This window comes from Erythranthe guttata, chromosome 14 (assembly GCF_056151865.1).
Source record: "Erythranthe guttata isolate IM_541 chromosome 14, IM_541, whole genome shotgun sequence".
Classification (NCBI taxonomy): Eukaryota; Viridiplantae; Streptophyta; class Magnoliopsida; order Lamiales; family Phrymaceae; genus Erythranthe; species Erythranthe guttata.
In genome coordinates, this window is record NC_142546.1 from 11,340,652 (window position 1) to 11,366,476 (window position 25,825).

Below are 25,825 nucleotides of genomic sequence, written 5' to 3' on the forward strand. Positions count from 1 at the left end.
TATTACTATAACATCAGTAATATTACCGTCAACCACAGTAATATTATTGTGTTTACAGTAATATTACAATAATAGACAGTAATATTATTACGTTACTCCGTGAATAACTCAAACAAAACAAAAAAAAAACCCAAAAAAATTAATAATATTGATGTGGTTGACAGTAATATTATTGTGTTTGCAGTTATTTTACTGTCAACGACAGTAATATAATTACGTTGACTTGTCAACAAATCAAACAAAATTAAAAAAGAATAACAAAAAAAAATATTACGTTAATTTACTGTCAACGACAGTACAATTACATAAATGTATTGTCAACGGCAGAACAATTACGTTAATGTATTGTCAGTGATAGTATAATTACGTTAATTTACTGTCAGTGATAGTATAATTACTGTTAATGACAACACAATTATGGTTAACGTTTAGCGGCGGACGTAAAAAAAAAAAGTCAACGCCGGAATCCGATGGCGGAAAAAACAGACCAGAAAAAAGAAAAATCAAAAAGTCAACGCCGGAATCCGGCAGCAAAAAAACATTTTGAAAAAGAAAAGTCAAAATTGAATTTTTGTGGTCAAAATTGATTAAATTGGAGATACAATTAAGAATTGGTTGTAAAGGGTTGGGGGTAATTTTGTCATATACATGAATTTTTCCTTTATTTATAATAAATATTAAAGGGATGGACTTATTGGTGAAAGAGATATAACCCCTAAACCTAGAATAATAAAATGTTTGGTTATGAACTTATGCACCAAAACCCTTTTTTATTAGGTTGTTTTAGGAAATGATATCAAGTTGTGTAAAGAGATAAAAGAGGGGTGGAACTAACCATTAAATATTGGTAGGCTTTTTGAGACTGAAATAAAAATTGGAAATTTTGTGATAAAATAGGAGTATTCAAGGTAGTAATTATTTGAACTATTTTGTAATAATAATAGGCAGTAGTATTTATTTTTTGATGACTTTCAGTGTTTATAGGTCATAGAAGATGAGGGAGTTTGATGGTTGATTTGAATTATGAGGGCCTATAGTGGAATGAAAACTCTAGTTATGAGTTTATTTTACAAAATTGCAGGTTATTCTTGTGTTATAGTTGGTATCCGAAAGTAAGGAATAGAAATAAAATTGAACAGATTGAAATGTAATAATATAACATGAGTTATAATTTATTTAGATATGAGATGAAGAAAAATAAAAATAAAAAATTAAAGTTGATAAGTCATCCCGACTTTAAGCATTCTCTTGTGAGGAATATCAAAAACATTGTTGGTCTGCCTCAAATTCCTCTTCAAGAAGTTATACCCATAGTCAATCAACAACCTCTTCACAACGTTGGCCCCCTTTGCCGCCACCACCTCTTGTTCCCCCATCAAGTGCACCACCCCGCACCGCCACGCCTTGTCCAAATACTCAACATCCCTCTCCACTTGTTCATTTAATTCATCTTCATTACCACCAATCTCATTCGATTCCTCTTCATTTATACAATACCCCTCCCTAATGAACTCTTTCAACCTCTCGACCAACATTTTCTCAAACGGCTCTTCCTCGTTTCTTGCATCCGTATATCCATAACGCACAACACACCTAAACACTTGAAGGTCTTTAGGTTGTACTCTCCGGAAAAGGAATCTTTCTTCTATTGGCACTTTGCTAATAGGCAATGATTTGAACGAAACAAACACCAATATCGAGTGAAGGACAGGCACATTCGCCACGTAATGCTTGAATATTGGCGGGATTCCATGTACGAGCTCCGAGTAAAAAATTGCTAGGCCGGGGAGTCTCTGAGAGTTCGTCTCGTCCACGATTTCTTTGACTTTTTCCGAAGAGATCTTGTGTTGGAGTTCAAAGTGGTACTTTCTTCTGTACACGTCGTTCCACACAAACATGATTGTCATAAGGAACATGGCGAATGCAAGGGGTAGGTAACCCCCCTGATCGAACTTGTAAAGAACCGAGCTCAGATACACTAGCTCGACCGCGAAAATGGTGAAAACATATGCGATTATGAGGAGCACGTGAGTTTTCCAAATCAAGATCATAATCAGAACTAGAAATGCCGATGTGAGTGCCATCACAAACACCACAGCAATCCCTGCAATATAATATTCAATCAAAATAAAATATAAGCATGCATATCCAGAACGAAATTTTAAAAATTACAAGACCAAAGTATAATAACGTTAATTAATTACCGTAAGCATTGCCAATCTTTGTAGTGTTCCTAAATCCAAGAGTGACAAATATACAAGCCAGCATAAGAAGGTAATTGATCTCGGGAATGTAGACTTGACCAGGGTACTTTGTAGACGTGTGCACAACTTTAACACGGGGGAAACAACCGAGGGAAAGTGATTGTTGGATTATTGAAAATGTGCCCGAGATTAAAGATTGGCTTGCTATAATCGATGCCATCACTGCCACCACAAACATCGGCCAATACATGCGTCCTATAGTACATTTAATTTCAAGTTAATACAAACACATGCAATCTTATAACAAGTTAATAACCAATGTTAGAAGAACAAAAATTGCATAAACAAAAAAACCTGGGACAGAAGCGTAAAAGGCATTATCGACATCGGAGATGTGTTTGCGAAGATAAGAGGCTTGTCCGGTGTATGCAAGCATGATCGATGGGTAAACGACACTGCACGTACTTATTTGTATTGCTCTGACGGAGAAGTGACCAACGTCAGCAAATAATGCTTCGGTTCCTGTAGTGGAAAGAACAACACCACCAAGGGAAATCCATGCTTCCTTTTGGTTCCTCCTGAAGTAATCTACTATGTATTTCGGGTTTATAGCTTTGATGACAAGTGGGTCGTGTTTTATTATGTTATAGAGACCGATTCCAGATATTAAAAAGAACCAAACACTCAGTATTGGAGCAAATGTGTATCCCACTTTGTCCGTTCCGAATCTTTGAATCGTGAACAAGAATATTAGGATCCCAACTGATGCCCACACAATTCTATCTGTTTCGATTTTAAAAAGTATATCAATTCAATTACATTAAATTAAAAACATGAAAACTATACTTACATACAGGGTAAAACATGTTTCTAAGTAGTTAGGATAGTCGTACCTTCGGTCATAGCTTGTGTAGCCAATTTGAGTCCACTCATTGACGATAATACTGTCGGAGAACATACATGAAACCGAATTATTTTCAATTTAATATTTCAAAGAAAATACATTAATTAAATATAAATAAAAAAAATGAAAAGGTACCTGAGATACATGGAGTAAGCACACCATCACCAATCAACATGGATGTTCCAAGCATTGTAGCAAACAACAAAAAGTACTTTGTGAAATTGCTATTCTCGAGCTTTGATTTAAGTTTCGATGCTCTTTGCGTGCGATTATCGGGCAACTCGAGTTGGAATGTTGACACGTTTTGATCTTCCATCTCTTCACTCGGAATTAATCCAACTTTCGCATATCGGCATATCAGAGAATACAGAGCAAATGTCCCTCCTGGAATTTAAATATACATATTATATCAATCTAAATGATAATTAAAATAAAATAATGATTACAGAAATGCTTTTTCATAATTTTGCAGGCATGCATGCATGTCACATTAACTGGGATCGGATTGTGTGTAGAGGCCGATAGTTAATTTTCACAATCACATACTGATAATTTAACAGTCCCACTATATAAAAAAAAGGATCTACTAGTAATTAATTATTAGTCAAAATCTATAGATGAAATATAATTACACTGACATTATTAATAATAATGTTTGACACATGTAACAAAATTTGGTCAAAATTATTGAAATCATCATCACGTAATTAATCAAGGCAAAGTCGATTGTTTAATTAACCAGAAGACGTGTGAACCCATCCAACCAACCAACCATATATATAGAGACCTAATTCTGACTATTTTCTTATATATGTAAATAATGAATATTTATTTTTTACAATATCTGACTTAATTTGGACTCATTTTAATTCAAGAAAACACACACACACACACACCAATGAATTAAAAAGAAAAAAGAAAAAAGAAAAAAAGGGAATAGAAAAGAAAATTACGTACGTACCATCGCCATTGTCGTTGGCACGTAAGACGATGAAAACGTATTTGAGGACAGGTAAAAAGGTAAGAGTGTAAAGAATGAGAGACAAAACACCCAAAATATCATCTTCGTCTTTTATCCCATTACTGAATACACCTGGGAATACATACAACGGCGATGTTCCCAGATCCCCATACACCACCCCTATGCTTTGGAACGCCAGTTGCACTAAAACCACCCACCCTCCATTTTCCTAATTTCATTATTATTAATTAAATATTTATATACATTACGTACAAACATTGATAAAATAAATAAATAAATCTGGAAATACTAACAGTGGAGGCGGCGGCCGCGTGGTGGTAGCGCCGGGCGAGTTTGGCTGATTCAATGTCCAATGAGTCGTAGCGGCGGAGGAGCTTATTCACCGGAACTGTTTTCGGGCTGTTTTCGTCTTGGTTTATTGTTACAACTTCTTCCTCTAAAACATGTGTATGTGTAGTAGCAGCATCACTACTAGACATGTTTAATTTACAGATTCCTTTTTTTTTCTTTTTTTCTTTTTTTTGTTAATAATATTTGTATTGAAATGAATGAAAACTAGAAGAGAGAGAGAGAGAGAGAGAGAGAGAGAGAGTAATATATGTATATCCGGAAGTGTATGAGACGGGGTGGTGATTATATTATGGAGAAGGTGAAGGGAACCATATATGATATAACGTTTATATAGAGAGAGAGTCTGTGTGAATGCAAATATTGTTAGTTAGCGAGTGTTTATCACGCGTGGGGGGGTCCACACGGTTTTCTTTATTATATTACTTACATTTTTTACCGTGTTAAGTTAATGAGCATGGATTTTTATTGTGGTTAAGGAAATTTGAGATAAATCTAAACCGTGTGATTTTCTGGGCAGATTAATTATTCCCACTAATTACAGGTTTTAGGGCAGATGAATCGTATTCTGCACCTGGATATTACATTAATTGGTGCTTTGCACTCTCAATTTTTGACTCTCATAATTCATCCCCAAATTTTAGATCTCGTGCACCCCTATTTAATTCTTATCAGATTTTAATCCAAACAAATAATATATAATTTGATATTGTAATATGTCCAGAAAATCACACGGGTGGGAATAATTACACCGGGTAGAAATACACCGGGTAGATCTTTACCATTCATATACACACAAACACACACACACCCACATTGGTATGTGTAGATCAACGGTAAAAAATCACCCGGTGTAACCTTCACCGGGTGTAGGATAGATAAAACCCTATTTTATTACCAATTTTGTACTTTTAAGTTACTATATATTTTATTTAATTATAAGATTTAACAAATAAAAAATAGAGTCAAATACAAAACACCCATGTACTATTGACATTCTATCATATACCCCATGTACTATACATAAATACAAAAACTCCCCTACTGTTATATTTTTTCCAAAATCTGACGAAAATACACCTGCTAAGCCTATAAATATAAGGGTTTGTTTTAGCCATTTTCCACTATATTTTTTAACATTTTCGGTCAATTTTACTTGGGAAATTTTGAAATTTTTATTTTTATTTTTTTCTCCAAAACATTTAATTACTTAGATTTTTTTTTTTAATTTTCTGAATAAAACTTTTTATTTTTGTCATTTTGAATTTCTTCATTTTTTCTTAAATGTCTTCCGGTAGTTTAAATTCTCAACAATCATAGGATTGTAAAGATTTTGTAATCTCAGAATGTTTGACCTACTGGAAGACATTTAAGAGAAAAAATGAAGAAACTCAAAATACAAAAATAAAGGGTTTTATTCAGAAAATTAAAAAAATCTAAGCAATTAGATGTTTTGGAGAAAAAAAATATAAATACCAAAATTTCCCACGTAAATTTAACTGAAAATGGTAAAATATATAGTGGAAAATAGCTCAAACAAACCCTTATATATATATATATATATATATATATATATATATATATATATATATATATATATATATATATAACAAAATAAGTAAACATGAACTAATTAGTTCGGTAAACAAGAATTAGTTTGGGTTAAATAGGCAAGGAGTTTGACCTCAAAAATTCGATCTCAAACAGTCAAACTCTATCATTCACAACTTAAGTTTGAAGTTCGAAGTTCAATCGAAAGAAAAGTTCGAACTCACTTTTACATATTGTTCAAAAGGTCCCAAATTGACTTTACCGTGAACTTTTTTATTTATTTCCTATAATAATAATAATAAATAAAAAATTAGTTTCTAAAATTCAAATTTAAAAATTGTACATTGGTATACCGTATATGTGTTCAAAATCTTAGACGCGATGCTCCAAAGACTTAGTAGAGAGAGTTTTTAACTTGGTTAAGCCATACAATTGAGTTGAACTCAAACATTATATTAGAACCCTAACGTCGAGGAAGAATATCACTTATTGTGCTAATTTTTCATTACAAAACAACTAGTAACCGAACCCGTGCAATGCACGGGGTTATATATTTCAATGAAATGAAACAACAATAACACAGTTATTAAATTGGAGCAATAAACCACAAATTGTCACAAATATAATATACATTTGCTGCTTTACACTTAAAAATATTCATATAAAAAAACTCTTAAAAATCGCACTTTAACCGTTCAGAAGATGCGTGCACTTCACCGATACCCAAGGCATTACTGCAGATTAACAATTCCCAATAGCATCATATATGAGTTCAAATACCACAAAAAAATTGTTGAAAGAAAAAATGTGAAACAAATATATGGAAAACAATAACCTTTCATGTTGTGTGACAGCTCATTCTTTGTGGCAATGCATTCATTTTAATGATATTGCATCTTCACACTCTGCGAAATAATAAGAACACATTATGCACAGTAGAATGTAAGGCTTACATAAGAACTAATGTGAAAAACTGTAAATAAAAAATACCTTAAATTTTGAAATACTTCTTTATGAAGAACGTTTGTTGTATTTTTTTAAGTATTTCCTTCTTTGTCAACTGTAAGTATCTTCAAACCTTTTCGACTGGTAACCCTCGAAATAACTACATATAGTTGTCCGTGAGAGAAAACAGACTTTTCAGGATATAAACCAACATTTTGGAGGGATTGACCTTGCCTTTTATTTATTGGCATAGCGAAGGAAAGAACAATGGGAAATTGTCTCCTCTGAAAGTGAAACGGAATCCTACTGACTGACGGTGTTAACGACAATCTTGGAATGAAGACCTTATGTCCGACATTAGAGCCTGAAATTATTTTTGCTTCCAAAACGCGATTTCCCAACCGAGTAATGGTCAATCTTGTACCATTACACAACCCATTGGACTGGTCTATATTCCTCAATTACATAACAGGAACACCTTTTTTCATCTTTAATTCATGGTTTGGCAGACCTGAAGATGTAATAGTATTCAAAAACTCTGGAGTATGAATGTCATGATGTGAGTCGACACTCTCATTCGCCGTACATGGACTATCGAAACTAAGATAAACTTTTTCCTCTTCCGGAACCAAAGACAGCATGTAATCGTTCACCTTCTCAACAATTTCATTAGTATGTGCCAATATAGCTCGTTGTTGTAAGTATTCAGATGCCATGATATTAGCGAGCAAATTTGGGTAAGTTGCTTCAGCAATAGACGCTAAATGGTTACCTGATGATTGTATGAGCAAATCATCAGGTATCTCAATGTCCATAACTCCATCATTGTCATCACCATTAGTACCATCGCCTATACTTAACACCCAATCTGAGAAGTTTTTCAGTTCCTCGCAATTAGAACTTGTTGAAGAAAGCCTCATATTTTTTGTTAATGTTAACACTTCACAATGTTGCCACAAATGTGAGAAATTTATGCTCGCCGACACAACTTGTTGTCTTGTTCCCTTTGGCACGACATACAATATTTGTCTAAAATCACCTCCAAAAACAATTGTTTTGCCACCAAATGGTTTGTTCTCATTTTCAGGATCAGACTGGCTTAGGATATCCTTCAAAGATTGACGTACGGCTTCAAAACAATGCTTGTGAATCATCGGAGCTTCATCCCAAATGATGAGTTTCGCTTTTGTTATCAACTCCGCCAAAGGGGACTCACATGCAATGTTGCAAGTAGATTCTTCGTGAACATTAAAAGGAATGGCAAACCTCGAGTGAGTTGTTCTTCCACCAGGAATGAGTAAAGATGCTATCCCATTTGATGCGACTGTGAGTACTATTTCACCTTTTGACCTTAAAGCTGCCGAAAGCGTTCTCCAAATATAGGTCCCAGTACCTCCGTAACCATAAAGGAAAAATAAACCACCACGTCTTTCATTTAAACGAACCATAATTTTATCATGGACAATCCTTTGTTCGTCAGTGAGACTTGACAATAACCCTGAATGTTCGGCAGCTAATGCACTTCTGTCATAATTAAGTTCATCATAGATAAGTTTATTTTCAACTTGTGGAAGAAGAGACATGTTTGGGCACGGCATTGTTGGAAAATCAGCTAGACTCTTATTGCTACTTCGCATCTTTTCTTGAATTTCCATTAGGGCAAAATTTTTCAAATCATCTTCATCAAGCTGCAAATCTGAAATATAAAACATAATTTAATAAATTAACAACAATGCAGAAAATAATAAAATGGCAGAGAAAAAAAAATTGTAATAAATTTACCAAATACTTGAAAATATATGAAAAACTACATTCACGTTGCAATATAGTTCTTTGCGTACGGAGGATATTATCACTCCAAAAATACCATGTGATATGCCTAATTGGGCCAACCCAATGGGCCTACAATTTCTTTACCTACTGGGCTACGAGCCCAATATCGAAGACCAATATCACCGAGGCCCAAACACCTTCAAGTAAGGCTTAGGCCCAACAAAGCAAACCCAACCCAATAAACGACATATAAATAGAGGTTTTACTCATTTTATTAAGGTACGTCCTATTAACTGAGCAATACTATCAACTGTATTCTCTGGACTATTTCTATGATCAGCTCGTCTGACTTGAGCGTCGGAGGGGTTTCCGCCGGATCAACCCCCGGCTTAGCTCATGTGTTCTATGATCGCAGGTACCTCAGGATCATCAAGTTGTCAAGCTACTGATCTGCTTTGCTCTCCCAGTTCATTTTCTACACTACCCCAGGTGAGCTATATTTTAGCATCATCATTTTGGCGCCGTATGTGGGAACGATGCAAACCAGATCACGTAGCCAACAAGATCCTCCTGAGGCATCTGCTCGGAGAGAAAATGACATAGCTAACGACCTCCCACCTCGTGGAGGCTCTGGCTTGCCACCTCATCCCCATCCCATGGATCCGCCTCGCGAGGTTCAGGTGATCCCCCCTCGGGACCCACCACTCGCCGATCCATCACTCCCTGCTCCTCGAATGGTTCAAATAACCGAGGATGCGCTTCAACTCGTGCTGCCACAGAGGCCGTGAGCCAATATATCGCCACGATGGGAGCAAATGCTCCCAACGCGATACCAGCACCTGCTCCACATGTGGAGCCACCTATGGCACCACCGCCATCGACTCCTTGGGGGCAGTTGTAACCTCTGCCCCCAAAATATCTCGCTCGCCAAGGGTTATCGACTCCCTGGGGGTTTACATCGCCCCCAAAATATTTCGTTCGCCAAGGGTTATCGACTCCCTGGGGGCTTACAACTGCCCCCAAAACATTTCGTTCGCCAAGGGTTATCGACTCCCTGGGGGCTTACAACTGCCCCCAAAATATTTCGTTCGCCAAGGGTTATCGACTCCCTGGGGGTTCACAGTGCCCCCAAAACATTTCATTCGCCATGGGTCATCGACTCTCTGGGGGTCTACTTCCGCCCCCTCGAACGGTGCAGATAACCGAAGAGGACCTTCAGCATATGATCGCCGAACCTTCAACAAGATCAACTTCTACTAGCTCCTTTAACGGTTCAAATAACCGATAAGGACCTTCAGCGTATAATCGCGGAAGCTTCAACTTGTGCTACCACTGAAGCAGTGTCACCATACATCGTCATAGCAGGAGCCAACGCTCCTCCTCGTGAGGCCCCACTGGGTCCTCAACATGATCAATTTCTATTTACTTCTCGAACGGTTCAGATAACCGAAGAAGACCTTCAGCGTATGATCACGGAAGATTCAACTCGTGCTGTCACTGAATCAGTGGCACCATAAATCGCCAAGGTTGGGCATCTCACCCCAGTGGTTCGTGATCGCCTCATCCTAAATGGGGGGCTATCACATCCTAAAATTGGGCATCTCATCTCAAGGGTGGTACATCCACTTACCTTTCAACCCCAAGGGGTTTCACATCCCATCAAGTGTTTCACGTCCCTACTTCAAAAACAGAAAAAAGGGTCTGACGCGCACGCGCGAACCAATGGCACAACCGTGCGCATCCACCTCAGACCATAGGTCTCGAGCACCTCATCCTACAGTGGGCAATTATCCCCATCCTAAGGTTGGGCATGACCCTTACCTTTCAACCCTAAGTGGGTTCACATCGCATCTCAAAAGACGAGTAGAATCTCCCTACTCAAAAAGTAGAACATCCCCAAGGGGGTGCACATCTCATCTCAAGGAACGAGGATAATCTCCCTACTCAAAAAATAGAACATCCCCAAGGGGGTGCACATCCCATCTCAAGGAACGAGGATAATCTCCCTACTCAAAAAATAGAACATCCCCAAGGGGGTGCACATCCCATCTCAAGGAGCGAGGATAATCTCCCTACTCAAAAAATAGAACATCCCCATGGGGGTGCACATCCCATCTCAAGGAACGAGGATAATCTCCCTACTGAAAAAATAGAAGAAGATGAAAAAAGAAAAGAAGAAAAAAGAAGAAGAAAAAAGAAGAAGATGAAAAAAGAGAAGAAGAAAAAAGAGAAGAAGAAAAAAGAAGAAGAAAAAAGAAGAAGATGAAAAAAGAGAAGAAGAAAAAAGAGAGTACAAGAAGAAAAAAAAAAAATCAAAAAGAAGGATATGCAGCCGAGCCGCGCGCGCGAGCCGAGCCAAGCCGCGCGCGCGGCTCCATTCCCAAAAAAAAAAAAAAAAAAAAAAAAAAAAAAAGAGAAGAGGCGCGCGTGCACCGCACGCGTGCGTGGGCGACACGCGCCTGACACGCGCCTGCGTCAGCGGCAAAAAAAAAAAGAGAAGAGGCGTGTGTACCGCACGCGCGCGTGGGCGACACGCGCCTGACGCGCGCCTGCGTCAGCGTCAAAATATATATATATATATATATATATATATATATATATATATATATGTGTATTGGAGCGCGCGCGCGCGCTTTCCAAGGAGCCCTTGGACTGCGTGCTCCCATCAAATCGCGCTCAACTTTCACCGTCCTGCACCAAATTGCGCGTAGATTTTGACTCGCTTCTCCAAATCGCACGAGAATTTCAACGCGCTCCACCAAATTCCCCGAGCTCTTTAACGCACCTACCAAATTGCGTTCGCTATCAAATGGAAAATAAAAAAATAAAAAAAAAATTATTTCTCCACGCCATGCCAACGATTAACGCAAGACTACAGCACTGTTCTACTCTCAATACGATCCGGTACCCCTTTTGACTTGGCTCCCACTTCGTCTCGAGAGTGGGGGGCTTGCGAGACAACTTCCACGAGGAGCCAACTCGCTTAGTACTACCACCCGCAGCAAGACAACTCCCACGAGGAGCCAACTCCCTACGAAACCATAGCGAGTTAACTCCCACGAGGAGACTACTCGCTTTGTCCTATAACCCGTTGCGAGGCAACTCCCACGAGGAGCCAACTCCCTCGGGTCTCAACGCCATAGCGAGATAACTCCCACGAGGAGCAAACTCGCTCGGCCCTACACACTCGTTGCGAGACAACTCCCACGAGGAGCCAACTCGCTCGGAACTACAACCCGTAGCGAGACAACTCCCACGAGGAGATAACTCGCTCCGTCCTACAACCCGCAGCGAGACAACTCCCACGAGGAGACAACTCCTTCGGGTCTACGAAACCATAGCGAGATAACTCCCACGAGGAGACCATTCGCTCCGTCCTATAGCACGTTGTGGGACAACTCCCACGAGGAGCTAACCCCTTCTAGTCTCAAAACTACAGCGAGACAACTCGCACAAGGAGTCCACTCGCTCAATCCTACAGCCCGTTGCGAGGCAACTCCCACGAGGAGCCAACTCGCTCGGTCCTACGAACCCACAGCGAGATAACTCCTACGAGGAGACCACTCGCTCCATCCTACGACCCGCAGCGAGGAAACTCCCACAAGGAGCCAACTCGCTCGGTCCTACGAACCCACAGCGAGATAACTCCTATGAGGAGACCACTCGCTCCATCCTACGACCCGCAGCGAGGAAACTCCCACGAGGAGCCAACTCGCTCGGTCCTACGAACCCGCAGCGAGATAACTCCTACGAGGAGACCACTCGCTCCATCCTATGATCCGCAGCGAGATTACTCCCACGAGGAGCCAACTCGCTCGGTACTACAACCTACAGCGAGATAACTCCCACGAGGAGACAACTCGCTCGGTACCCCAACCCGCAGCGGGACAACTCCCACGAGGAGCTAACTCGCTCGATATTACAAATCCGTTGCAAGGCAACTCCCACGTGCAACCACCTCGCTCGATAATAAGACTCGCTGCGAAACAACTCCCACGAGGAGACAACTCGCTCAGAGCAACCTCAATCCACACGCGCCTAAATCGCGCATCATCCAATGCTCCTACAACTTCGCTCAAGACAACTCTCTCGAAGAGCCAACTCGCTCGATACTACAACCCGCAGCGAGAAAACTCCCACGAGGAGTCAACTCGCTCGACACTACAAATCCGTTGCAAGACAACGCTCACGTGCAACCACCTCGCTTGATAATATTACTCACCGCGAGACAACTCCCATGAGGAGACAACTCGCCCGAAATTCACCATATAATCGCAAGCTCAAGTTAGCACGATTACAACCCTAGAAGCACTTAAAGATATTATGAGAATCTATATAGCCTGGCCAGCTTGATTACTCAAATTTATCTACTTGTTTTCGATGGGTCATTCATTAAAACGTGGCCACGGTCCAAACATACTTAAGACCCACGAGGTCTAACAAGGGGCACGACCCCCATATAAAAAAAAATCTTGAGAGCCTGATCCCCTCATCAAGTACATCACGCAGAAGGCTATATGTAAACACATACGAGCAACGCGTCAAAACATTGAAAATGTCGAAAAATAACAACTCCCACGAGGAGAATACTAGCTCTGTGCTACTACATTATCGTGAGACAACTTCAACGAAGACGTAACTCGATCAACTCGATTACCCCAGAGACAACTCCCACGAGGAGATTACTTGATCCGTGCTACTACATTATCGCGAGACAACTCCCACGAGGAGATAACTCGATCAACACTATTACCCCGCGACAAGATAACTCCCACGAGGAGATAAATTGCTACTACATCGTCGCGGGACAAAACCGACGACTCAATTAATTTATATCGCGGCAACTTTGTCGCGCTATGCGCCAAATTCGCATTCACACCCCTCCGACACACGCTCCAACGCGTTTTCGCATACCATTAGGCCATACGCCAACGATCGACTTCTACAATTTTTACTCTCGACACGATCTGAGACCCATCACAACATGGCCCCCACATCGACTCGAGAGTGGGGGGCTTAATTGTTAGAGTAGGTGACCAACAAGCCAACTTGTGGCTGTGGTCTTTCGTATTTATTATTGTAATAAACGAACCTTCATTCGTATTAATGATAAAACATCTTGGCATTCTATATCTTTGTCCCTTTGTCACAAGCATAGATATAGTCCTTACAGTTATTACAAGTACTAGTAATTGATCGTTAGGATTGTGAGATATTTACTCAAGTATTATAACTGTTAAACGTGTTCCTAGTCGAAGGGTTACGCCACTAATGAGGATATCGGCCTTTCCCATTAAGACTAGCACTTAGTGTATGTGTACTGCATCTCATCAGTAAACGGTATTGTGATATCGGCATGCATAAGTGGGTGCTCGTAAGTTGACGAGTTCACTGAACTCCCTCACCCTAGAAATCTCTAAGTGGTTCCCAATAATCGAGTAGAGATATCTATGGTATAGTTGTACACCATTAGTCCTTATGACCTAGACATCACCGTGACTTCACTAGAGGACCAGCTGTATCGTGACCTGTCCCTGAGTTCCACCGAGGACCATCCCAAGGGCCAGTGTTCGTGCAGTCCGAAATCTAGTGGGAGGTCTGTGCATTGTAGTCGGGGATTCGATCGCTAGAATAGTCTTGGATGTCCTGTGTGTTCTGAAAGTTTGTAATCATTCTAAGTCTCTGGCCAGAGCTGACTAAGTGATGATTAGAGAATTCGATTCTCTAAGTCATGCACGTGACGATTACAACACTTGGAACGATCGCACCGTCATCGAACATATAAAGAGGTCTCGATGAACCAATGCCTCTAGTTCGATCGGGACATATGCATCGAAGGGACCGTACTGTACGTTAACTATATCTGAAGGTTCTTGCAGGCACTTCATTTGTATCTAGGGAATCATGACGCGTAGTTGCTAGACGCCAATCTTGATTCGTTGGGTGATTAAGGTGAAACGAGCTTCATCTTAATCGTAACTCGAAGGGGACGAGTTTTGACCACAATGGGTTGTGGGCCCACGGCTAGCTTACACCTGAACCATCGAGGGTCACACTGCTCGTGCACATGAGATCTTTGAATAAACGGTCAGAGATAAAATAGTTTATCTTTGCATGATTGGAAGTCAATATGATTGAATCCAACATTCGTAATTTGGAATTACGAATGAGAATAAGAAAAGGAAAAGAATAGGCGAACATGTTAGTGAACTTTCTAAATCGAGAAGTTTCCAAATTTAGAAAGTCCACTGAACTAGGGTTTCCACTTTTGGAAAGTTGGAAAACAAGAGATGGCACTCGTAATGACGAGGAAGTTATAATGATTCCGAAAATGTAATCGTTGCAATTTTTCGGTCATTGAATTGAGAGATACGAGCAAGTAGAGGAACTAACGAGCTTAAGCTGTTGGGCCCAGTCTAACTTAAGCCCGCTAGGGTTATATGCAAGGGACTATAAATACATGACTTATAGCCCTTACACAAACACATGAAACCCTAACCCTAAAGCGGCCGACCCTCTCTCTCTCGCCCTCTCTCCCGCGCGGCCACCACCGCACCACCGCCGCCGCTCCGTCGCCGGAACCGGCCGTTCGTCGGCCGTTCCTTGATTCGGTATTCTTTCTCTTTTCTTTTTCTTCCGTTTTATTCTAACTACTTCGTGTCTAGTGCCACGATTTAGTAGATCGAAGTATACGAGGTGAAATCCGAGAGGAGGAAGACTGTAGATCGAAAAGTCGAGGAGCAACGCACGAGCCGAAGCCGCACGCTGCCCCACGCGCCGTCCCGAAGCCGCGCGTACACTACACGCGCCGCCGTGACCTCACGCGCCGCTGCTGCCGTTGCACCGCTGCTGCCCCGATTCTACGGATTGGTTTCCGTAGTAATCACGAAGTGCTAATCGCTCCTACCTCACGCGTCAAGAGGTAAATATACGAAACCCTAGTTTCGTTTAGGGTTTAGTTTAAACTATGATTCCATGCTTGTATTTGTATGATTTTATGTGATTATGTGTAATCGGTTTTTAATCATTGCAAGCATGTTATTTGGTTTAAATTGCGAGCATGTTAATTGATTTAAGTACGGTTAAATTTATTAGCATGTATGTTGTTTTATTTTCGCTGGAAGCGCAAAGGTACGCAATTAATTGAATTTAATTTATCGGGCATGTTCTTATGTGTTTTAAAGTCGTTTAAATCGCATAAATTTTTGTTTTCCGCTGCGTATGCGTGCCCGAAACCCAACAGTGGTATCAGAGCTCGTTGCGTAATTAATTGCGTTGTATAATATGCTATGATTTTATGCATGTTCGATTTATTTAAGTAGTGATTGTTGTATTATGTAATTGGGAGTTTTCGTAAGTTTAAAATATTTTTGAAATATTGTTTAGAATTTTTCCAGCTTTAAAATTGTTTAAAATTGGAAAATCGGATCTGAAATTGTTTTTAAAAATGTCGGTTTTTAATTGTTCGGATCGAACCGGTCGGACCGGCCGGTTCGATGGTTGTGTGCGATTTAGTTGACCGAATCCACGTGGATTCGGGTCGGTCAGACCGGTTCTCGGTCCGACTGACCCGGCCCACTGATTTGGGTCAGCTGGACCGGACAGAACCGGACCGCTTCGGTCCGAACCGGTCAGACCGGTTGGGCCGAACCGGTTCACTGAAAATAAAAAAAAAAAAAAAAAAATTCAGATTTCTAAAATTAAACTTAAAACAAATTGATTTTAATTTTTGGAAAATTATTTTCAATTAATCCCAATTAGATAATTGGATCGACAATCATCTATTTTAGTAAATAGGTGTTAGATTAATTAATTAATTTAAATTGTTAAATTGATTTCAATTAATAGAACACATATATAATATTGATTATAGTTCAACTTAATTATTAGTACCTCAACATTATTTGAATGATTTATGCTAGTTGAGGTTCTATAATTATTTTGAAAAACCCGATAATTAATTAATGTAATTAATTATATAATTAGGTCATATGTTCCTCTTAGGACAATATGCGTTTCCATATACCTTTAGAGAACATAGATGTAGGAATCACATAGACCAATCCAAAACCTTCTGATGAGATAAAACATTATAATAAAAATCCCTCATTCTTAATTTAATTAAGAATCATTTCAAGCTATAAAGAAAAACCCAATCTGTTGAGTTATTTCTTTCCTTCTGCCAACGGTTGGATTATGTGTAGCCCTTTACTGTAGTGCAGTAAGCCGTGTTAGCGGGGAGTGCTATGGTAGAGTAAGCTGTAATTCAATTGACATATTGATGAAGGTAGCCATAGAAAAGGGTTATGTTGGATTAACGTGGTCGGCTAGATTAACTAGGGACTGCATTAGTTTGGCATAATCAAGTTCTATGAGCATCTTTGATTGGTAGGTTAGACTTGACACACGACGATTCTGATATTCGCGAGATTAACTTAGGTCATTATCAAGTGTGAGGAAAATTAATTTAGGGTCATATTGTGGATATGATTGATTGTGATCTACCTTTGGGCAAATATAATCGGGCTAGATTAACTACGGGTTATATTTGTCTATTGGACCTAAAGCCCATTAAGAAAAATCAGTTTTCTCGTTTGTCTACTAGAGGGAAGTGGAACTCGATAAAATTAGTGGGAGAACAATTAAATAACACAAGTCCAAACATTTAATTGTAACAATCATTTAACGCGAATCTCTAATAATCCTCTTCTCTATATTTCTCAGATAATCATGTCTAAGAATCCCATAATGTCAATCCTCGACAATAAACTCAATGGCCCTAATTATCTAGATGCGTAGTCTTAAGCTTGTGCTAACTGTTGAGGGGCGTCTCTATGTTTTGAACGAGAGGCTTCCCGCCACTATACCTGCTACAGCGACTGATGCTGAAAAGGAAACTTATGAAGTTTGGAAGAAAGATGACACTCATGCTAGGTGCTATATGATAGCCGCCATGGAGCCCGCGCTTGCGAGGAAATATGAGTCTCACTTGCATGCTTTCGATATAAAGGCTCATCTCGATAGCATGTATAGTGAGAATATTAGGGCATCGAGGTACGCTGCTACAAAGGAGTTGATCACGGCGAGACTGCGCGAAGGGACTTCGGTCCACGAGCACTGTCTCAAAATGATCACTCTCCTTGAAAAGCTAGTGAATCTTGATGTCACCCTCCCGGCCGAGCTCTCGTTGGATTTGATCATGTTGTCTCTTCCTAGTTCCTATGAATCGTTCATAGTGAACTTCAACATGAACAAACTAGATCCTCCCTTGGATGAGTTAATGAACATGTTGGTCAGCTTCGAGTCCACCATTAAGAAAGAGAAGTCTGTTCTCGTTGCTGCTACTTCTGGAAAGAAGAGTTCTTTCCAAAAGAAGAGAAAAGAAAGAGTTCTTTTCCCTAACAGCAAGTTCGAAGTGGGTGAAGGTAGTGGGGGCCCGCAAGCAAAGGTTAGCAAACAAGTTGATGATGCTTGCCATCACTGTGGAAAGAAAGGACATTGGCGCCGCAACTGCAAGGCTTACCTAAAGCAGAAAGGTTCTGAAAAGGGTACGTATTTCATTGACGTAAATTTGTCTGTCAACTCTTCTTCTTGGGTATTGGATACGGGCTGTGGCTCACATTTGTGCAATGATTTGCAGCTAATGACAAGAAGTCGAAGACTTAGAGCGGGTGAGACCTACCTAAGGATGGGGAATGGAGCAAGAGTTGCTGCTGAAGCCATTGGCACAATTTACTTAAATGTTTTGGATTCTAGTTTTCCTATTGTTTTGAACGATTGTTTATTTGTTCCGTCGCTCATTAGAAACCTTATTTCTATTCTTGTATTAGATATTGAAGGTTTTACTTTTGTTTTTGGAAATTCGATTTGCATTATACAAAAGAATGAGAATTTAATTTGCAAAGGACGGCTATTAAACAACTTATATGAACTAAATCCAAGTGAAATACCTATTAACGTTATATCAGCAAAACGTAAGGAGATAGATCAAAACCCCGCACAACTTTGGCACGCTAGATTAGGTCATGTCTCTTTAAGAATGATGAACGATTTTGTTAGTGAAGGATTGTTCTCTTTGGAGGACGTGAAATCACTACAAACTTGTGAATCTTGCCTTAAAGGGAAAATGACCAAGTCACCCTACAAAGGGGTAATGGAACGAGCCGAGGGTCTTTTGGATTTGATCCATACAGACGTATGTGGTCCACTAAGTGTTAGTGCGAAGGGTGGATATAACTACTTCGCTACCTTTACCGATGATTATTCTAGGTATGGGTATGTATACTTGATGAAGTACAAGTCTGAAACATTTGAAAGGTTCAAAGATTTTAGACACGAAGTAGAAAAACAACTCGGACGAAGTATTAAGAAGCTGCGATCCGATCGTGGTGGGGAATACTTGAGCATCGAGTTCATTGACTATCTAAAAGAAAATGGGATACAGTCCCAATGGACTCCACCGGGAACTCCTCAACTTAATGGAGTATCCGAACGTCGGAATCGAAATCTATTAGATATGGTTCGATCAATGATGGGGTTCACAAACTTACCGGCATACTTGTGGGGTCATGCACTCCGTACTGCCGCGTATTTGCTGAATAGAGTTAACACCAAGGCAGTTAAATCCACACCTTATGAACTTTGGCATTCCCGAAAACCCAACTACAAACATATTAGGATATGGGGTTGTCCCGCTTATGTGAAGCGGTTAGTGGGAGATAAGTTGGATAGTAAATCCGACTTGTGCTATTTTGTGGGGTATCCCGAAGACTCGATGGGATACGAATTCTACTATGTCAAAGAAGCAAAGACGTTTGTTTCGAGAAATGCCACCTTTTTGGAAAGGGAGTTTCTATCCGATAGAAAGGGCAGCATGATAGAACTTGAAGTAGTTCAAGAACCACAAAGTGAAGTTCAAACACAAGATCAAGCAATCGAACCAATACAACAAACCACTAATATACCTCCTGAACCTACGGTACGTAGATCCGAAAGAGTTCGGAAAATGCCGGATAGGTTATTCCTCCTCGAAAATGATGAAGATCATGTTGATCTTGGACGAGATCCAAGAACATACAACGAGGCCGTATCGGATGCGGACATGGGACATTGGCTAACTGCCATGAAATCCGAAATGGACTCCATGTACTCCAACAAGGTGTGGACCTTGGTAGATCCACCTAAGGGAATCGTTCCCATAGGCTGCAAGTGGATCTATAAGAAGAAAATTGGAGTTGATGGAAAGGTATCGACCTATAAAGCTAGATTGGTAGCAAAAGGATACACTCAAAGGCAAGGTGTTGACTATGAGGAAACCTTTTCGCCAGTCGCGATGCTGAAGTCCATTAGGATTTTGCTGGCCATAGCTGCGTGGTACGACTACGAGATATGGCAAATGGATGTGAAGACCGCCTTCCTTAATGGAAATATTGAGGAAGAAATCTACATGGCGCAGCCGGAAGGCTTCATATCTTCTGGAAGTGAGCAAAAGGTTTGCAAGCTCCAGCGATCCATTTATGCTAGTGATCCAGTACCGTTGTACTGTGATAACACCGGAGCCGTGGCGCAAGCTAAGGAGCCACGATCTCATCAGAAGTCAAAGCATATTCTGAGGAAGTATCACGTGATCCGAGAGATCATTGATAGAGGTGAAGTTAAGGTTGAACGAGTCACCTCGGAAGAGAACGTTGCAGACCCCTTCACGAAGCCTTTACCGAGATCGGTCCATGAGAAACATCGAGAGTCGATGGGATTGCGGTTTATGGGTAGTTGGCTTTAGTTCAAGTGGGAGATTGTTAGAGTAGGTGACCAACAAGCCAACTTGTGGCTGTGGTCTTTCGTATTTATTATTGTAATAAACGAACCTTCATTCGTATTAATGATAAAACATCTTGGCATTCTATATCTTTGTCCCTTTGTCACAAGCATAGATATAGTCCTTACAGTTATTACAAGTACTAGTAATTGATCGTTAGGATTGTGAGATATTTACTCAAGTATTATAACTGTTAAACGTGTTCCTAGTCGAAGGGTTACGCCACTAATGAGGATATCGGCCTTTCCCATTAAGACTAGCACTTAGTGTATGTGTACTGCATCTCATCAGTAAACGGTATTGTGATATCGGCATGCATAAGTGGGTGCTCGTAAGTTGACGAGTTCACTGAACTCCCTCACCCTAGAAATCTCTAAGTGGTTCCCAATAATCGAGTAGAGATATCTATGGTATAGTTGTACACCATTAGTCCTTATGACCTAGACATCACCGTGACTTCACTAGAGGACCAGCTGTATCGTGACCTGTCCCTGAGTTCCACCGAGGACCATCCCATGGGCCAGTGCTCGTGCAGTCCGAAATCTAGTGGGAGGTCTGTGCATTGTAGTCGGGGATTCGATCGCTAGAATAGTCTTGGATGTCCTGTGTGTTCTGAAAGTTTGTAATCATTCTAAGTCTCTGGCCAGAGCTGACTAAGTGATGATTAGAGAATTCGATTCTCTAAGTCATGCACGTGACGATTACAACACTTGGAACGATCGCACCGTCATCGAACATATAAAGAGGTCTCGATGAACCAATGCCTCTAGTTCGATCGGGACATATGCATCGAAGGGACCGTACTGTACGTTAACTATATCTGAAGGTTCTTGCAGGCACTTCATTTGTATCTAGGGAATCATGACGCGTAGTTGCTAGACGCCAATCTTGATTCGTTGGGTGATTAAGGTGAAACGAGCTTCATCTTAATCGTAACTCGAAGGGGACGAGTTTTGACCACAATGGGTTGTGGGCCCACGGCTAGCTTACACCTGAACCATCGAGGGTCACACTGCTCGTGCACATGAGATCTTTGAATAAACGGTCAGAGATAAAATAGTTTATCTTTGCATGATTGGAAGTCAATATGATTGAATCCAACATTCGTAATTTGGAATTACGAATGAGAATAAGAAAAGGAAAAGAATAGGCGAACATGTTAGTGAACTTTCTAAATCGAGAAGTTTCCAAATTTAGAAAGTCCACTGAACTAGGGTTTCCACTTTTGGAAAGTTGGAAAACAAGAGATGGCACTCGTAATGACGAGGAAGTTATAATGATTCCGAAAATGTAATCGTTGCAATTTTTCGGTCATTGAATTGAGAGATACGAGCAAGTAGAGGAACTAACGAGCTTAAGCTGTTGGGCCCAGTCCAACTTAAGCCCGCTAGGGTTATATGCAAGGGACTATAAATACATGACTTATAGCCCTTACACAAACACATGAAACCCTAACCCTAAAGCGGCCGACCCTCTCTCTCTCGCCCTCTCTCCCGCGCGGCCACCACCGCACCACCGTCGCCGCTCCGTCGCCGGAACCGGCCGTTCGTCGGCCGTTCCTTGATTCGGTATTCTTTCTCTTTTCTTTTTCTTCCGTTTTATTCTAACTACTTCGTGTCTAGTGCCACGATTTAGTAGATCGAAGTATACGAGGTGAAATCTGAGAGGAGGAAGACTGTAGATCGAAAAGTCGAGGAGCAACGCACGAGCCGAAGCCGCACGCTGCCCCACGCGCCGTCCCGAAGCCGCGCGTACACTACACGCGCCGTCGTGACCTCACGCGCCGCTGCTGCCGTTGCACCGCTGCTGCCCCGATTCTACGGATTGGTTTCCGTAGTAATCACGAAGTGCTAATCGCTCCTACCTCACGCGTCAAGAGGTAAATATACGAAACCCTAGTTTCGTTTAGGGTTTAGTTTAAACTATGATTTCATGCTTGTATTTGTATGATTTTATGTGATTATGTGTAATCGGTTTTTAATCATTGCAAGCATGTTATTTGGTTTAAATTGCGAGCATGTTAATTGATTTAAGTACGGTTAAATTTATTAGCATGTATGTTGTTTTATTTTCGCTGGAAGCGCAAAGGTACGCAATTAATTGAATTTAATTTATCGGGCATGTTCTTATGTGTTTTAAAGTCGTTTAAATCGCATAAATTTTTGTTTTCCGCTGCGTATGCGTGCCCGAAACCCAACATTAATGATATGCCTAATTGGGCCAACCCAATGGGCCTACAATTTCTTTACCTACTGGGCTACGAGCCCAATATCAAAGATCAATATCACCGAGGCCCAAACACCTTCAAGTAAGGCTTAGGCCCAACAAAGCAAACCCAACCCAATAAACGACATATAAATAGAGGTTTTACTCATTTTATTAAGGTACGTCCTATTAATTGAGCAATACTATCAACTGTATTCTCTGGACTATTTCTATGATCAGCACGTCTGACTTGAGCGTCGGAGGGGTTTCCGCCGGATCAACCCCCGGCTTAGCTCATGTGTTCTATGATCGCAGGTACCTCAGGATCATCAAGTTGTCAAGCTATTGATCTGCTTTGCTCTCCCAGTTCATTTTCTACACTACCCCAGGTGAGCTATATTTTAGCATCATCATTTTATCCCAAACATATTCAAGTCGTACCATTTGATTCGACAATAGAAGAGTTGTGAACATATTTCGTAGGAATTTAGCAAACCCCCAATGCCTTGCTTATTCAATACCATCTATGTACTCCTTATCATCATCTAACAAACCAATTGCATAGCAATCATCTCTAAACGTAGGATAAACCACATTATTGATGGTTCTTAACTCAATGTAAGAAGAAGGCCCCCTAATTATATTGAGTAAGATTCTCAAATAATATAACTCACCACTTCCTGGGGCTACGTAATGAATTCTTCCAACAAAGAATCCTTTCTTTCTGGGAGTCCATGCACGTAAAGGCTGTTTTCAGACGAATTTCGCTGGGAATTCTGCATAAGTAAGACCTTTTGCCTCGGTATATGTAGAATTTGCGTCCATCCATGCTAAAAATTTTGATTGCAATACATGTGGCCTCTAAATAACCGATTCAAGAGACTCATCACCATCAAAAATTACAATTTGTTCGTTGGGCAGGTGAATAGGCAAACGCTCGATTCTCTAAAATGAACATCGAATGCAAATATTCACCACACTGCTTCACATGGTGATAAGTTTCTACAATCAACGTACATCTTGATCTCATCGTAATTTTCTGATTGTGAGTCACCAACTCCTGTTCCATAAAAAGTTGCAGTAACACGATCATGACCTTTGTTGATGTACTTGAAAATATACTTAATTTCTATTGTGTACATCACTGCACACAAAATAGAAAACTCGTATTAATAATTAAGTAAATGCAGGAGATCTTGCTCATGTAATATCAATACAATAAAATAGTCATAATGTACCGACAAATTAAAAATGCTGAGATACAATAATTCTTTGTAAAATGATCATAATTAGAAAACATGTGAAAATTCCACGATGAGGTTTTTGTATATAATAAGTGTATTTAATAATAATACTATATTAATATTTTCTTCTACAGAAAAATATTATAGTAATATTATTTAACTTATTAAGTACATCAATTCAAATAAATTTATAATTAACATAAGTTATTACTAATTTTATAATAATGAAAATAAGTCATTGTAAAAAAAATTTGAAGATTAAAATAATATTTGATAATATTATATAAATGTTATCATAAGTTTCAAAAAGCTGTTACGTAGTACCTGATTTCACTTTTCCGAATACTTTTCCCCGTTTTATCTCCTTGATGAGCTGGTTGAGTTTTATTTTAAAAACTCGACAAACCATATCCGGTCTATCTTCATCTTTCAAAACTTTACCCTTGAGATCCAATTCTGATTGCATGTGAAAGTAACAAATAAATCAGGATATCCAGCCCATCGACATATAGCCATCGCCTCTTGGTAAATTTGTATCATATAGCGAGCTCCATTGATAAATGTTGCTGGTAATATGACACGTTTCCCCTTTTTTGATGAATTATTTTCTCCTCTCAAATATGCTTCTGAAAGACCCTTGTACATGCCAGCCCTTAACTCCTTCTGATGCATGCGAAGATATGCTAAACGGGCTGATTCAATCGTACTAAAAAAATCGACCGCAAGTTGTTGGAATAGACGTTTGGAACCTAAAATTGTTCCGCTCTCAATGGTTCGCATTTAAATTCGAAATGCGATGAATTCTCTCATTGACACTTCCCGTCTCTTATTAGTCACCAAACTGCTCCTATAATTTAGTGTAATGTCATCTCTGTAACCATCTTCTCCACGTGGAAACAACAACGGATACTGAAGTGGAAGATAAGCTGGAGATATTATGGAGACACGACGCAGTAACCCAGATTGTGTCTCGACAATAATGTCTCGTTCAGCGTCGGCAGAATCAAAATCACCAACTATAAGTGCTGCTACTTCAGATGCATAAGGAAGATTGTATCTTCTAGCATCATGACTTCTCTTTCCTAAAATCCGTAATTTGACCTCACGAAATACTGGACTTTCAATTTTATCTCTGACCATTCTGTAAGACTGCGCGTACGGATTGTACTGATCGAGCATGTCCTTTAGATCTGTAACAATAGAATTTGATAGTTCATTCGAACTTGATTCCATCCTATAACAAATACAACATATTATTTTGTTTGTTAAAATCCCATATAATAGATAAGTAGATAAATTAAACTAAAATTTGTAAATTAGATAGATAAAATTAGTAGTATACCTTACGACATTCATTCTGTTTGATACTTCATTTTTCGTGTCGTAAATATACAATTGTGCAAATTTCGGTGTTGATCCTTCAGATGGAATTAAGCTTCTGATGCAGTGGTAGTTCTCCCCGCACATGATAAATGTGGGTGGTGCAGTTCCTTGGAAAAATTTCGGTTGTGTACTATTCATCACATGCTTCTCTAATCGCTCATCATACCACATCATTGCCCCACAATAGCTGCATTCATAAATTGGATCTCCAATGTCCCAATATTCCGTACCTTGGAAGACATGGTTTCTGAATTTGAAAGAGTTGTATTTTTATTTATTTCATGGCCAGATATGTCTTGTGCAAGTTCCCCGCTAATATCTGATTAAAATATTATTAAAATAACATACAGAATTGTGTGCACATACATATAAATGTGAGAAAAAAATGTACGCAATATAACGAAATGAAATACCTAGAGGAATATTTTGACCGCTTGTGTTGTGTGCAAATCATTGTGAATGTGCAACCAA

At 39.8% G+C, this 25,825-nt stretch overlaps 2 protein-coding genes across 2 annotated transcripts; both read right to left on the reverse strand.

Moving 5' to 3' along the window:
* Window positions 1-1,146: 1,146 nt before the first annotated feature.
* Window positions 1,147-4,743, reverse strand: LOC105954580 (potassium transporter 5). The gene is made up of 7 exons (XM_012978244.2): window positions 4,384-4,743; window positions 4,070-4,298; window positions 3,244-3,492; window positions 3,098-3,148; window positions 2,559-2,987; window positions 2,205-2,459; window positions 1,147-2,104 (listed from the first exon to the last, which is right to left on the reverse strand). The coding sequence occupies exons 1-7, from the start codon at window positions 4,567-4,569 to the stop codon at window positions 1,212-1,214; spliced, it is 2,292 nt and encodes a 763-aa protein (XP_012833698.2). The 5' UTR covers window positions 4,570-4,743; the 3' UTR covers window positions 1,147-1,211.
* Window positions 4,744-7,395: 2,652 nt separating this feature from the next.
* Window positions 7,396-25,525, reverse strand: LOC148765184 (uncharacterized). The gene is made up of 6 exons (XM_088812697.1): window positions 25,314-25,525; window positions 24,814-25,205; window positions 24,296-24,427; window positions 23,745-23,871; window positions 23,249-23,361; window positions 7,396-8,630 (listed from the first exon to the last, which is right to left on the reverse strand). The coding sequence occupies exons 1-6, from the start codon at window positions 25,523-25,525 to the stop codon at window positions 7,396-7,398; spliced, it is 2,211 nt and encodes a 736-aa protein (XP_088668823.1).
* Window positions 25,526-25,825: the final 300 nt, after the last annotated feature.

Coding starts and splice junctions, on each gene's coding strand:
- LOC105954580 (XM_012978244.2), bottom strand. CDS start 4,569: ATGTCTAGTAGTGATGCTGCTACTACACATACACATGTTTTAGAGGAA. Junction 3,493..4,069: donor TGCCAACGACAATGGCGATG/GTACGTACGTAA, acceptor TTTAAATTCCAG/GAGGGACATTTGCTCTGTAT. Junction 3,149..3,243: donor GCTTACTCCATGTATCTCAG/GTACCTTTTCAT, acceptor GTTCTCCGACAG/TATTATCGTCAATGAGTGGA.
- LOC148765184 (XM_088812697.1), bottom strand. CDS start 25,525: ATGTGGTATGATGAGCGATTAGAGAAGCATGTGATGAATAGTACACAA. Junction 25,206..25,313: donor AACAGAATGAATGTCGTAAG/GTATACTACTAA, acceptor TATTTGTTATAG/GATGGAATCAAGTTCGAATG. Junction 23,362..23,744: donor AATTACGATGAGATCAAGAT/GTACGTTGATTG, acceptor CAATATAATTAG/GGGGCCTTCTTCTTACATTG.